This window comes from Oncorhynchus kisutch, unplaced genomic scaffold (genome assembly GCF_002021735.2).
Source record: "Oncorhynchus kisutch isolate 150728-3 unplaced genomic scaffold, Okis_V2 Okis09a-Okis19a_hom, whole genome shotgun sequence".
NCBI lineage: Eukaryota > Metazoa > Chordata > Actinopteri > Salmoniformes > Salmonidae > Oncorhynchus > Oncorhynchus kisutch.
Genome location: NW_022261985.1, coordinates 12,707,994 through 12,720,560, shown reverse-complemented (window position 1 = coordinate 12,720,560; position 12,567 = coordinate 12,707,994). Strand labels below are relative to the sequence as shown.

At 49.9% G+C, this 12,567-nt stretch overlaps 1 protein-coding gene across 14 annotated transcripts in view; it reads right to left on the bottom strand.

Annotated features, from left to right (window-relative positions):
* The window catches only part of LOC116353015 (methionine-R-sulfoxide reductase B3-like), a 40,263-nt gene that overhangs the window by 8,887 nt on the left and 18,809 nt on the right, over nt 1-12,567 (bottom strand). For all 14 annotated transcript variants that reach the window (XM_031815326.1, XM_031815324.1, XM_031815323.1 and 11 more), the window contains 2 exons: nt 11,144-11,221; nt 9,507-9,535 (listed from right to left, as the gene is read on the bottom strand). In XM_031815326.1, coding sequence (XP_031671186.1) covers nt 9,507-9,535; nt 11,144-11,221 — 107 coding nt within the window. The remainder of the gene's footprint in view (nt 1-9,506; nt 9,536-11,143; nt 11,222-12,567) is intronic.

Sequence of the window (12,567 nt, the reverse complement as noted above, 5' to 3'; positions counted from 1 at the left end):
GCCTCCAGCTCCCTGGAACAAGCACCACCCCCTGTCCATCACCCTGGAGCCTCCAGCTCCCTGGAACAAAGCACCACCACCTGTCCATCACCCTGGAGCTTCCAGCTCCCTGGAACAAGCACCATCCCCTGTCCATCACCCTGGAGCTTCCAGCTCCCTGGAACAAGCACCACCCCCTGTCCATCACCCTGGAGCCTCCAGCTCCCTGAAACAAGCACCACCCCCTGTCCATCACCCTGGAGCCTCCAGCTCCCTGAAACAAGCACCACCCCCTGTCCATCACCCTGGAGCCTCCAGCTCCCTGAAACAAGCACCATCCCCTGTCCATCACCCTGGAGCCTCCAGCTCCCTGAAACAAGCACCACCCCCTGTCCATCACCCTGGAGCCTCCAGCTCCCTGAAACAAGCACCACCCCCTGTCCATCACCTGGAGCCTCCAGCTCCCTGAAACAAGCACCATCCCCTGTCCATCACCCTGGACCACCAGCTCCCTGAAACAAGCACCACCCCCTGTCCATCACCCTGGACCACCAGCTCCCTGAAAAAAGCACCATCCCCTGTCCATCACCCTGGAGCCTCCAGCTCCCTGAAACAAGCACATCCCCTGTCCATCACCCTGGACCACCAGCTCCCTGAAAAAAGCACATCCCCTGTCCATCACCCTGGAGCCTCCAGCTCCCTGAAACAAGCACCATCCCCTGTCCATCACCCTGGAGCCTCCAGCTCCCTGAAACAAGCACCATCCCCTGTCCATCACCCTGGACCACCAGCTACAGCTCCAACACCATGGTCTCCCTGCGGTAGGTCATCACCAACCACACTCCCCCTCAAGCTGTAAACCCTCTACCCCTGAGGAGTTAGGGGAGGGGACGGCTTTGGCCAACGACTACAAAGCCATGAAATTCCACAGCAACACAGGAAACACACTGGGGAATAGAGGAATCTATGAGTCAGAAGAGGAGAATCCCTAACTCCAACTTCACACACTGGAGTGTGTGTGTGTGTGTGTGTGTGTGTGTGTGTGTGTGTGTGTGTGTGTGTGTGTGTGTGTGTGTGTGTGTGTGTGTGTGTGTGTGTGTGTGTGTGTGTGTGTGTGTGTGTGTTTTATTATCACTGGTTAGAGACTCAGTGAATGGAGCAGTGTAGCCTATTAAGGGAATAGGGTAGCATTTAGTACACACGCCCTGGTTTGGACAACAGTAGTACACTGTTAAGGGAATAGGGTAGCATTTAGTACACAAGCCCTGGTTTGGACAACAGTAGTCCACTGTTAAGGGAATAGGGTAGCATTTAGTACACAAGCCCTGGTTTGGACAACAGCAGTCTAGGGGAATAGGGTAGCATTTAGTACACTATTAAGGGAATAGGGTAGAATTTAGTACACAGCCCTGGTTTGGACAACAGCAGTCTTAGGGAACAGGGTAGCATTTAGTACACTATTAAGGGAATAGGGTAGTATTTAGTACACTGTTGAGGGAACAGGGTAGATTTTAGTCCACTATTAAGGGAATAGGGTAGCATTTAGTACACTATTAAGGGAATAGGGTAGCGAGCTGAGCAGCCTTTCTGCATTTCACCATCTGTTCAGTTGTTGAAGGAAACGTTGATTTGAGGGACTTAAACATTCTGGAGGAAATACGGCACTTTTTTTTTTGGTGCTTGTGGACTCACAACATGTCTCTCCATCTCCCAACCCACACACACACACACCTCTGTCTCCCCCTATTGGTCATCTCAACTTCACCACTAGGCCACTGCTCCTCAGGACCTTGGTTAGCTGAAACAGGTGTCTTCTAGTAGGGCTGGAGCAAATGCCTGCCCCACATAGCTTTCCAGAAGGAGGGTTGTTTCTGAGAATGTACCTCATTCACTCATCCTCATTCAAAATAATGTCCCTGAAACCCTTTAGATAAAGAATCGTAACATTCCCCACAGTTCCTCCCCGGTCTCCAGTGACACCGCGGCCGATCTCCCCTCTCAGGTATTTCCTAATTACAGCCTAAGACAAATCGCTGGTCAGAGAGAGAGAGAGAGAGAGAGAGACTGCAATTAAACCCAACAGGAATTCCTAAAGGATTAGCTATGACAGACTCCCAGATAGCTTTCATTTAAAAACACCTCTCTGGAAGTGTCTTAGAGGATACCATTTAGGACACAGTCTATGTAATGCACTGCTCTTACTTCTTGCCCTGTCTGTGCCCAATAATGTGTTGCCGCCGCGCTGTGTTGCTACCGCTGTGCTGTGTTGCTACCGCCGTGTTGCTACCGCCGTGCTGTGTTTGCTACCGCCGTGCTGTGTTGCTACCGCCGTGCTGTGTTGCTACCACCGTGCTGTGTTGCTACCGCCGTGTTGCTACCGCCGTGCTGTGTTGCTACCGCCGGGCTGTGTTGCTACCGCCGGGCTGTGTTGCTACCGCCGGGCTGTGTTGCTACCGCCGTGCTGTGTTGCTACCGCTGTGTTGCTGCTGCCGTGCTGTGTTGCGGCCGTGCTGTGTTGCTACCACCGTGCTGTGTTGCTACCGCCGTGTTGCTACCGCCGTGCTGTGTTGCTACCGCCGGGCTGTGTTGCTACCGCCGGGCTGTGTTGCTACCGCCGGGCTGTGTTGCTACCGCCGGGCTGTGTTGCTACCGCCGTGCTGTGTTGCTACCGCCGTGCTGTGTTGCTACCTCCGTGCTGTGTTGCTACCGCCGTGCTGTGTTGCTACCGCCGGGCTGTGTTGCTACCGCCGGGCTGTGTTGCTACCGCCGGGCTGTGTTGCTACCGCCGGGCTGTGTTGCTACCGCCGTGCTGTGTTGCTACCGCTGTGTTGCTGCTGCCGTGCTGTGTTGCGGCCGTGCTGTGTTGCTACCGCGGGCTGTGTGCTACCGCCGGGCTGTGTTGCTACCGCCGGGCTGTGTTGCTACCGCCGGGCTGTGTTGCTACCGCCGGGCTGTGTTGCTACCGCCGGGCTGTGTTGCTACCGCCGTGCTGTGTTGCTACCGCCGTGCTGTGTTGCTACCTCCGTGCTGTGTTGCTGCCGCCGTGCTGTGTTGCGGCAGTGCTGTGTTGCTACCGCCGTGCTGTGCTGCTACCGCCGTGCTGTGTTGCTACCGCTGTGTTGCTACCGCCGTGCTGTGTTGCTACCGCCGTGCTGTGCTGCTACCGCCGTGCTGTGCTGCTACCGCCGTGCTGTGCTGCTACCGCCGTGCTGTGTTGCTACCGCCGTGCTGTGTTGCTACCGCTGTGTTGCTACCGCCGTGCTGTGTTGCTACCGCCGTGCTGTGCTGCTACCGCCGTGCTGTGTTGCTACCGCTGTGTTGCTACCGCCGTGCTGTGCTGCTACCGCCGTGCTGTGTTGCTACCGCCGTGCTGTGCTGCTACCGCCGTGCTGTGCTGCTCCCGCCGTGCTGTGCTGCTCCCGCCGTGCTGTGTTGCTACCGCCGTGCTGTGCTGCTACCGCCGTGCTGTGCTGCTACCGCCGTGCTGTGTTGCTACCGCCATGCTGTGTTGCTACCGCCGTGCTGTGATGCTACCGCTGTGTTGCTACCGCCGTGCTGTGTTGCTACCGCCGTGCTGTGCTGCTACCGCCGTGCTGTGTTGCTACCGCTGTGTTGCTACCGCCGTGCTGTGTTGCTACCGCCGTGCTGTGTTGCTACCGCCGTGCTGTGCTGCTACCGCCGTGCTGTGCTGCTACCGCCGTGCTGTGCTGCTACCGCCATGCTGTGTTGCTACCGCTGTGTTGCTACCGCCGTGCTGTGTTGCTACCGCTGTGTTGCTACCGCCGTGCTGTGTTGCTACCGCTGTGCTGCTACCGCCGTGCTGTGTTGCTACCGCTGTGTTGCTTACCGCCGTGCTGTGCTGCTACCGCCGTGCTGTGCTGCTACCGCCGTGCTGTGCTGCTACCGCCGTGCTGTGCTGCTACCGCCGTGCTGTGCTGCTACCGCCGTGCTGTGTTGCTACCGCCATGCTGTGTTGTTGTTATGGGTCTCTCTTTATATAGTGTTGTGTTGTCTCTCTTGTCATGTGTGGTTCCTATATATATATTTTTATTCGTATTTTTAATTCCAGTCCCCGTCAGGAGGCCTTGTTGTCTTTTGGTAGGCCGTCATTGTGAAATAAGAATGTTCTTAACTGACCTGCCTACTTAAATAACAACGGTTAGATAAATTACATTAAAAAAAATTGCTTTTGATCAGACCCCTATGGGCCCAGGTCCTGGTCAAACCTAGTGCACTATCTAGACTAGAGAACAGGGTGAGGTCCTGGTCAAACCTAGTGCACTATCTAGACTAGAGAATAGGGTGTGGCCCTGGTCAAACCTAGTGCACTATCTAGACTAGAGAATAGGGTGGGGCCCTGGTCAAACCTAGTGCACTATCTAGACTAGAGAATAGGGTGGGGTCCTGGTCAAAACTAGTGCACTATCTAGACTAGAGAATAGGCTGGCTCCCTGGTCAAAACTAGTGCACTATCTAGACTAGAGAACAGGGTGAGGTCCTGGTCAAAACTAGTGCACTATCTAGATTAGAGAATAGGCTGGCTCCCTGGTCAAACCTAGTGCACTATCTAGACTAGAGAACAGGGTGAGGTCCTGGTCAAAACTAGTGCACTATCTAGATTAGAGAATAGGCTGGCTCCCTGGTCAAACCTAGTGCACTATCTAGACTAGAGAATAGGGTGTGGCCCTGGTCAAACCTAGTGCACTATCTAGACTAGAGAATAGGGTGGGGCCCTGGTCAAACTAGTGCACTATCTAGACTAGAGAATAGGGTGGGGCCCTGGTCAAACCTAGTGCACTATCTAGACTAGAGAACAGGGTGAGGTCCTGGTCAAAACTAGTGCACTATCTAGATTAGAGAATAGGCTGGCTCCCTGGTCAAACCTAGTGCACTATCTAGACTAGAGAATAGGGTGGGGCCCTGGTCAAACCTAGTGCACTATCTAGACTAGAGAATAGGGTGGGGCCCTGGTCAAACCTAGTGCACTATCTAGACTAGAGAATAGGGTGGGGCCCTGGTCAAACCTAGTGCACTATCTAGACTAGAGAATAGGGTGGGGCCCTGGTCAAACCTAGTGCACTATCTAGACTAGAGAATAGGGTGGGGCCCTGGTCAAACCTAGTGCACTATCTAGACTAGAGAATAGGGTGGGGCCCTGGTCAAACCTAGTGCACTATCTAGACTAGAGAATAGAGTGGGGCCCTGGTCAAACCTAGTGCACTATCTAGACTAGAGAATAGGGTGGGGCCCTGGTCAAACTAGTGCACTATCTAGACTAGAGAATAGGGTGGGGCCCTGGCCAAACCTAGTGCACTATCTAGACTAGAGAATAGGGTGGGGCCCTGGTCAAACTAGTGCACTATCTAGACTAGAGAATAGGGTGGGGCCCTGGTCAAACCTAGTGCACTATCTAGACTAGAGAATAGGGTGGGGCCCTGGTCAAACCTAGTGCACTATCTAGACTAGAGAATAGGGTGGGGCCCTGGTCAAACCTAGTGCACTATCTAGACTAGAGAATAGAGTGGGGCCCTGGTCAAACCTAGTGCACTATCTAGACTAGAGAATAGAGTGGGGCCCTGGTCAAACCTAGTGCACTATCTAGACTAGAGAATAGGGTGGGGCCCTGGTCAAACCTAGTGCACTATCTAGACTAGAAAACAGGGTGGGGCCCTGGTCAAACTAGTGCACTATCTAGACTAGAAAACAGGGTGGGGCCCTGGTCAAACTAGTGCACTATCTAGACTAGAGAACAGGGTGGGGCCCTGGTCAAACTAGTGCACTATCTAGACTAGAGAACAGGGTGGGGCCCTGGTCAAACTAGTGCACTATCTAGACTAGAGAACAGGGTGGGGCCCTGGTCAAACTAGTGCACTATCTAGACTAGAGAACAGGGTGGGGCCCTGGTCAAACTAGTGCACTATCTAGACTAGAGAACAGGGTGGGGCCCTGGTCAAACTAGTGCACTATCTAGACTAGAGAACAGGGTGGGGCCCTGGTCAAACTAGTGCACTATCTAGACTAGAGAACAGGGTGGGGCCCTGGTCAAACTAGTGCACTATCTAGACTAGAGAACAGGGTGGGGCCCTGGTCAAACTAGTGCACTATCTAGACTGGAGTGTTGTGTGCATTGCATCTGTGCATTTAGCTAGATACCATCCCTTAGCCTACATTACATCTGTGCATTTAGCTAGATACCATCCCTTAGCCTACATTACATCTGTGCATTTAGCTAGATACCATCCCTTAGCCTACATTACATCTGTGCATTTAGCTAGATACCATCCCTTAGCCTACATTACATCTGTGCATTTAGCTAGATACCATCCCTTAGCCTACATTACATCTGTGCATTTAGCTAGATACCATCCCTTAGCCTACATTACATCTGTGCATTTAGCTAGATACCATCCCTTAGCCTACATTACATCTGTGCATTTAGCTAGATACCATCCCTTAGCCTACATTACATCTGTGCATTTAGCTAGATACCATCCCTTAGCCTACATTACATCTGTGCATTTAGCTAGATACCATCCCTTAGCCTACATTACATCTGTGCATTTAGCTAGATACCATCCCTTAGCCTACATTACATCTGTGCATTTAGCTAGATACCATCCCTTAGCCTACATTACATCTGTGCATTTAGCTAGATACCATCCCTTAGCCTACATTACATCTGTGCATTTAGCTAGATACCATCCCTTAGCCTACATTACATCTGTGCATTTAGCTAGATACCATCCCTTAGCCTACATTACATCTGTGCATTTAGCTAGATACCATCCCTTAGCCTACATTACATCTGTGCATTTAGCTAGATACCATCCCTTAGCCTACATTACATCTGTGCATTTAGCTAGATACCATCCCTTAGCCTACATTACATCTGTGCATTTAGCTAGATACCATCCCTTAGCCTACATTACATCTGTGCATTTAGCTAGATACCATCCCTTAGCCTACATTACATCTGTGCATTTAGCTAGATACCATCCCTTAGCCTACATTACATCTGTGCATTTAGCTAGATACCATCCCTTAGCCTACATTACATCTGTGCATTTAGCTAGATACCATCCCTTAGCCTACATTACATCTGTGCATTTAGCTAGATACCATCCCTTAGCCTACATTACATCTGTGCATTTAGCTAGATACCATCCCTTAGCCTACATTACATCTGTGCATTTAGCTAGATACCATCCCTTAGCCTACATTACATCTGTGCATTTAGCTAGATACCATCCCTTAGCCTACATTACATCTGTGCATTTAGCTAGATACCATCCCTTAGCCTACATTACATCTGTGCATTTAGCTAGATACCATCCCTTAGCCTACATTACATCTGTGCATTTAGCTAGATACCATCCCTTAGCCTACATTACATCTGTGCATTTAGCTAGATACCATCCCTTAGCCTACATTACATCTGTGCATTTAGCTAGATACCATCCCTTAGCCTACATTACATATGAAGTGTGACTGGCTCATCCATGGCTGTGCGGACATTTATTTTGTTTTGCTGGCTCCCACGTAGGGGTTCATGCTCTCTGATTGGCTCAAAGTGAGGTTTTTGGCCACTGACGAGCACTGCGATTGAGGTTCGTCGCTACCGGGTCGATTCGTAGCAGGTAGCACTTTTGTTCTAGCAAGAGAATGAAGGGCCTCCCACTGTGATAACGACCCATCGGCAATGAGATTCTCAGTGTTCTAGCTAGAGAAGGGCCTCCCACTATGATAACGACCTATCGGCAATGAGATTCTCAGTGTTCTAGGTAGAGAAGGGCCTCCCACTATGATAACGACCTATCGGCAATGAGATTCTCAGTGTTCTAGCTAGAGCAGGAAGGGCAGGAAGGGTTGTTGTTTTTTTAAACTCAGAAATCTGAAGGACACACACACACACCTAGACACACACACACACACCTAGACACACACACACACACACACACACACACACACACACACACCTAGACACACACACACACACACACACACACGCCTAGACACACACACACACACACACACACACACACACACACACACACACACACACACACACACACACACACACACACACAGTCAGACTACACCTTTTTCTTTACCAAGCATGTGACAAAACAGACACACACCCGCCTAGACACACACACACACACACACACACACACACACACCTAGACACACACCACATTGCAAAGCAGGTGAAATTAGCCAGCAGGGTCAAGCTGTGGATCCACTGGTGTAAATAAGACCAGATAAAGAGAGAGAAAGATGACGAGCTCAACTTCTCTAATGTGGGACTGCTGTTGATATGAGGCCTTGGGATGGCAGCTATACATTATGTTGAGTGGAACATGGGGCGCATGCCAAATGGCACCCTATTCTCTATGTATTCCCCTATGGGGCCCTGGTCTAAAGTAGTGCACTACCCCTATGGGTCCTGGTCTAAAGTAGTGCACTACCCCTATGGGTCCCTGGTCTAAAGTAGTGCACTACCCCTATGGGGCCCTGGTCTAAAGTAGTGCACTACCCCTATGGGTCCTGGTCTAAAGTAGTGCACTACCCCTATGGGTCCTGGTCTAAAGTAGTGCACTACCCCGATGGGTCCTGGTCTAAAGTAGTGCACTACCCCTATGGGCCCTGGTCTAAAGTAGTGCACTACCCCTATGGGTCCTGGTCTAAAGTAGTGCACTACCCCTATGGGGCCCTGGTCTAAAGTAGTGCACTACCCCTATGGGGCCCTGGTCTAAAGTAGTGCACTACCCCTATGCGGCCCTGGTCTAAAGTAGTGCACTACCCCTATGGGGCCCTGGTCTAAAGTAGTGCACTACCCCTATGGGGCCCTGGTCTAAAGTAGTGCACTACCCCTATGGGTCCTGGTCTAAAGTAGTGCACTACCCCTATGCGGCCCTGGTCTAAAGTAGTGCACTACCCCTATGGGTCCTGGTCTAAAGTAGTGCACTACCCCTATGGGTCCTGGTCTAAAGTAGTGCACTACCCCTATGGGGCCCTGGTCTAAAGTAGTGCACTACCCCTATGGGGCCCTGGTCTAAAGTAGTGCACTACCCCTATGCGGCCCTGGTCTAAAGTAGTGCACTACCCCTATGGGGCCCTGGTCTAAAGTAGTGCACTACCCCTATGGGGCCCTGGTCTAAAGTAGTGCACTACCCCTATGGGTCCTGGTCTAAAGTAGTGCACTACCCCTATGGGTCCTGGTCTAAAGTAGTGCACTACCCCTATGGGACCCTGGTCTAAAGTAGTGCACTACCCCTATGGGGCCCTGGTCTAAAGTAGTGCACTACCCCTATGGGTCCTGGTCTAAAGTAGTGCACTAAATAGGGAATAAGGTGCCATTTGGGACTCAACACAAGGTATATATTCTACCATGTATTTTGCCATGAAGCCAGTGAAGTGAAACAACGTGACTCGTCCTCGGCGTTGCCTTGACTTGTGAGGCGGTTGGTCGGTGTCAGATGAGGTCATGGAGTAACGGGTTCAAATGTTTGCTGTATCAAACCTACCTGATCCAGAGTCAAACTTGGTCTCGGACCTGCAAAACAATACAACAAGCAGCACTTCAAAGGTACAACAACAACAACAACAACAACAACAAATACAATAAATAAAGATAAATGAAATGGTGTTTTCTCCTCTCCTTGATATTACAAACCGTCTCCAATGGGAACATAGGGTCTAAGCTACGAGGCTGTGTGTGTGTGTGTCCTATTTGCGCGTGTGTCTCTCTCTCTCTGTAAGACTATCCTAGCTGTAAATCCTGTCCGATTGTCTTTGAAGCTCTGTGTGTTGCGGAGGGAAACAGGTGACCTGGTAACGAGGCTCGGTGGATGGCTCTGGCCTCCTATCAGCTACAGACAGGCCGCTGCCGGACAAGCCAGGGGCTCTTTAACCAATCAGAGAGAGACTAGGGACTAAGAGGCGGGACAGTTCCTCTTTAACCAATTAGAGTGAGACTAGGGACTAAGAGGAGGGACAGTTCCTCTTTAACCAATCAGAGAGAGACTAGGGACTAAGAGGAGGGACAGTGCCTCTTTAACCAATCAGAGAGAGACTAGGGACTAAGAGGAGGGACAGTGCCTCTTTAACCAATCAGAGAGAGACTAGGGACTAAGAGGAGGGACAGTGCCTCTAACCAATTAGAGAGAGACTAGGGACTAAGAGGAGGGACAGTGCCTCTAACCAATTAGAGAGAGACTAGGGACTAAGAGGAGGGACAGTGCCTCTTTAACCAATTAGAGAGAGACTAGGGACTAAGAGGAGGGACAGTGCCTCTAACCAATTAGAGAGAGACTAGGGACTAAGAGGAGGGACAGTGCCTCTAACCAATTAGAGAGAGACTAGGGACTAAGAGGAGGGACAGTGCCTCTTTAACCAATTAGAGAGAGACTAGGGACTAAGAGGAGGGACAGTGCCTCTAACCAATTAGAGAGAGACTAGGGACTAAGAGGAGGGACAGTGCCTCTTTAACCAATTAGAGAGAGACTAGGGACTAAGAGGAGGGACAGTGCCTCTTTAACCAATCAGAGAGAGACTAGGGACTAAGAGGAGGGACAGTGCCTCTAACCAATCAGAGAGAGACTAGGGACTAAGAGGAGGGACAGTGCCTCTTTAACCAATCAGAGAGAGACGAGGGACAGTGCCTCTTTAACCAATTAGAGAGAGATTAGGGACTAAGAGGAGGGACAGTGCCTCTAACCAATCAGAGAGAGACTAGGGACTAAGAGGAGGGACAGTGCCTCTTTAACCAATCAGAGAGAGACGAGGGACAGTGCCTCTTTAACCAATTAGAGAGAGACTAGGGACTAAGAGGAGGGACAGTGCCTCTAACCAATTAGAGAGAGACTAGGGACTAAGAGGAGGGACAGTGCCTCTAACCAATTAGAGAGAGACTAGGGACTAAGAGGAGGGACAGTGCCTCTTTAACCAATTAGAGAGAGACTAGGGACTAAGAGGAGGGACAGTGCCTCTAACCAATTAGAGAGAGACTAGGGACTAAGAGGAGGGACAGTGCCTCTTTAACCAAATCAGAGAGAGACTAGAAGGGACTAAACTAGCTTTGAGGAGAGGAAGGTTAGACCAGTCAGAAGGAGACAGGAAGTGGGGATACAGTAATGATGTCACCGACATTCTAAGAACTTACTTGAACAGAGGGGAGCCACAGACGACACAGGTGTAGATCCCATCCTCTTTATATTCAGTGTATTCCCCTCTGAAGGCACTGTGAGGGTGGATCAACGCACCAGTTACACTCGTACAGTCCAGGCAAGTCATTTTAGTCATTTATCCAGAGCAATTTATGGTTAGTGCAGTCAACTTAAGACAACCGCATAATAACAGTCATAGGCCAATGCGCCTCAATAAGAACATCATGTTCACGTTGCTGTCTGAATCATCTCAACTCACACACTATTTCCCCCTGGCTTCCAGCCTAGCATTGAGTTTGGTACAGCGGGGGGTTAATATAACATTGAATTTGGTACAGCGGGGGTTAATATAAACCTAGCATTTAGTTTGGTACAGCAGGGGTTAATATAAACCTATCATTTAGTTTGGTACAGCGGGGGTTAATATAAACCTATCATTTAGTTTGGTACAGCGGGGGTTAATATAAACCTATCATTTAGTTTGGTACAGCGGGGGGTTAATATAACATTTAGTTTGGTACAGCGGGGGGTTAATATAACATTTAGTTTGGTACAGCGGGGGGTTAATATAACATTTAGTTTGGTACAGTGGGGGTTAATATAAACCTAGCATTTAGTTTGGTACAGTGGGGGTTAATATAACATTTAGTTTGGTACAGCGGGGGTTAATATAACATTTAGTTGGTACAGCGGGGGTTAATATAAACCTAGCATTTAGTTTGGTACAGCGGGGGGTTAATATAACATTTAGTTTGGTACAGCGGGGGTTAATATAACATTTAGTTTGGTACAGCGGGGGTTAATATAACATTTAGTTTGGTACAGCGGGGGTTAATATAACATTTAGTTTGGTACAGCGGGGGTTAATATAAACCTAGCATTTAGTGGGGGGGGGGGGAGTGCGGGTGGAGACTAGTGTCACTGAGTTTCTTCTTTGTGTCCCAAATGGCCCCCTATTCCCTATATAAAGCAGTATTTTGGACCAGAGCCCAAATGGCACCCTATTCCCTATATAGAACACTGTTTTTGACAGAACCCATTGGGGAATATGGTCCCATTTGAGAATCCCCCTTATTTTACAGCAAACAACTGTTTTGCTGCCGACTGACTAGACACACTGCAGCCTCTAAAGGAGGGTTAGTGTGGACCCAGCTAGGACCGTTAGGATAAGCCAGCCAAGCTTTAATGTCGATGGGACACAGGAATGTTCTGGAACGTTGCGTTTGGGAAAAATGACACACCCCAAAAAAATCACGTATGTTAATTACTATAATTCTTACACATCTTTTCCTTTCATTGGTGTTGACAGAAATGCTTATTGTTGTACACTATATACCCCCCTAAAGGAATTGACTTGATGGTGCAGTAACAGTACTATAGACATAGTGTGACCAGACTTTCCTCCCTCTTCCAACTACTG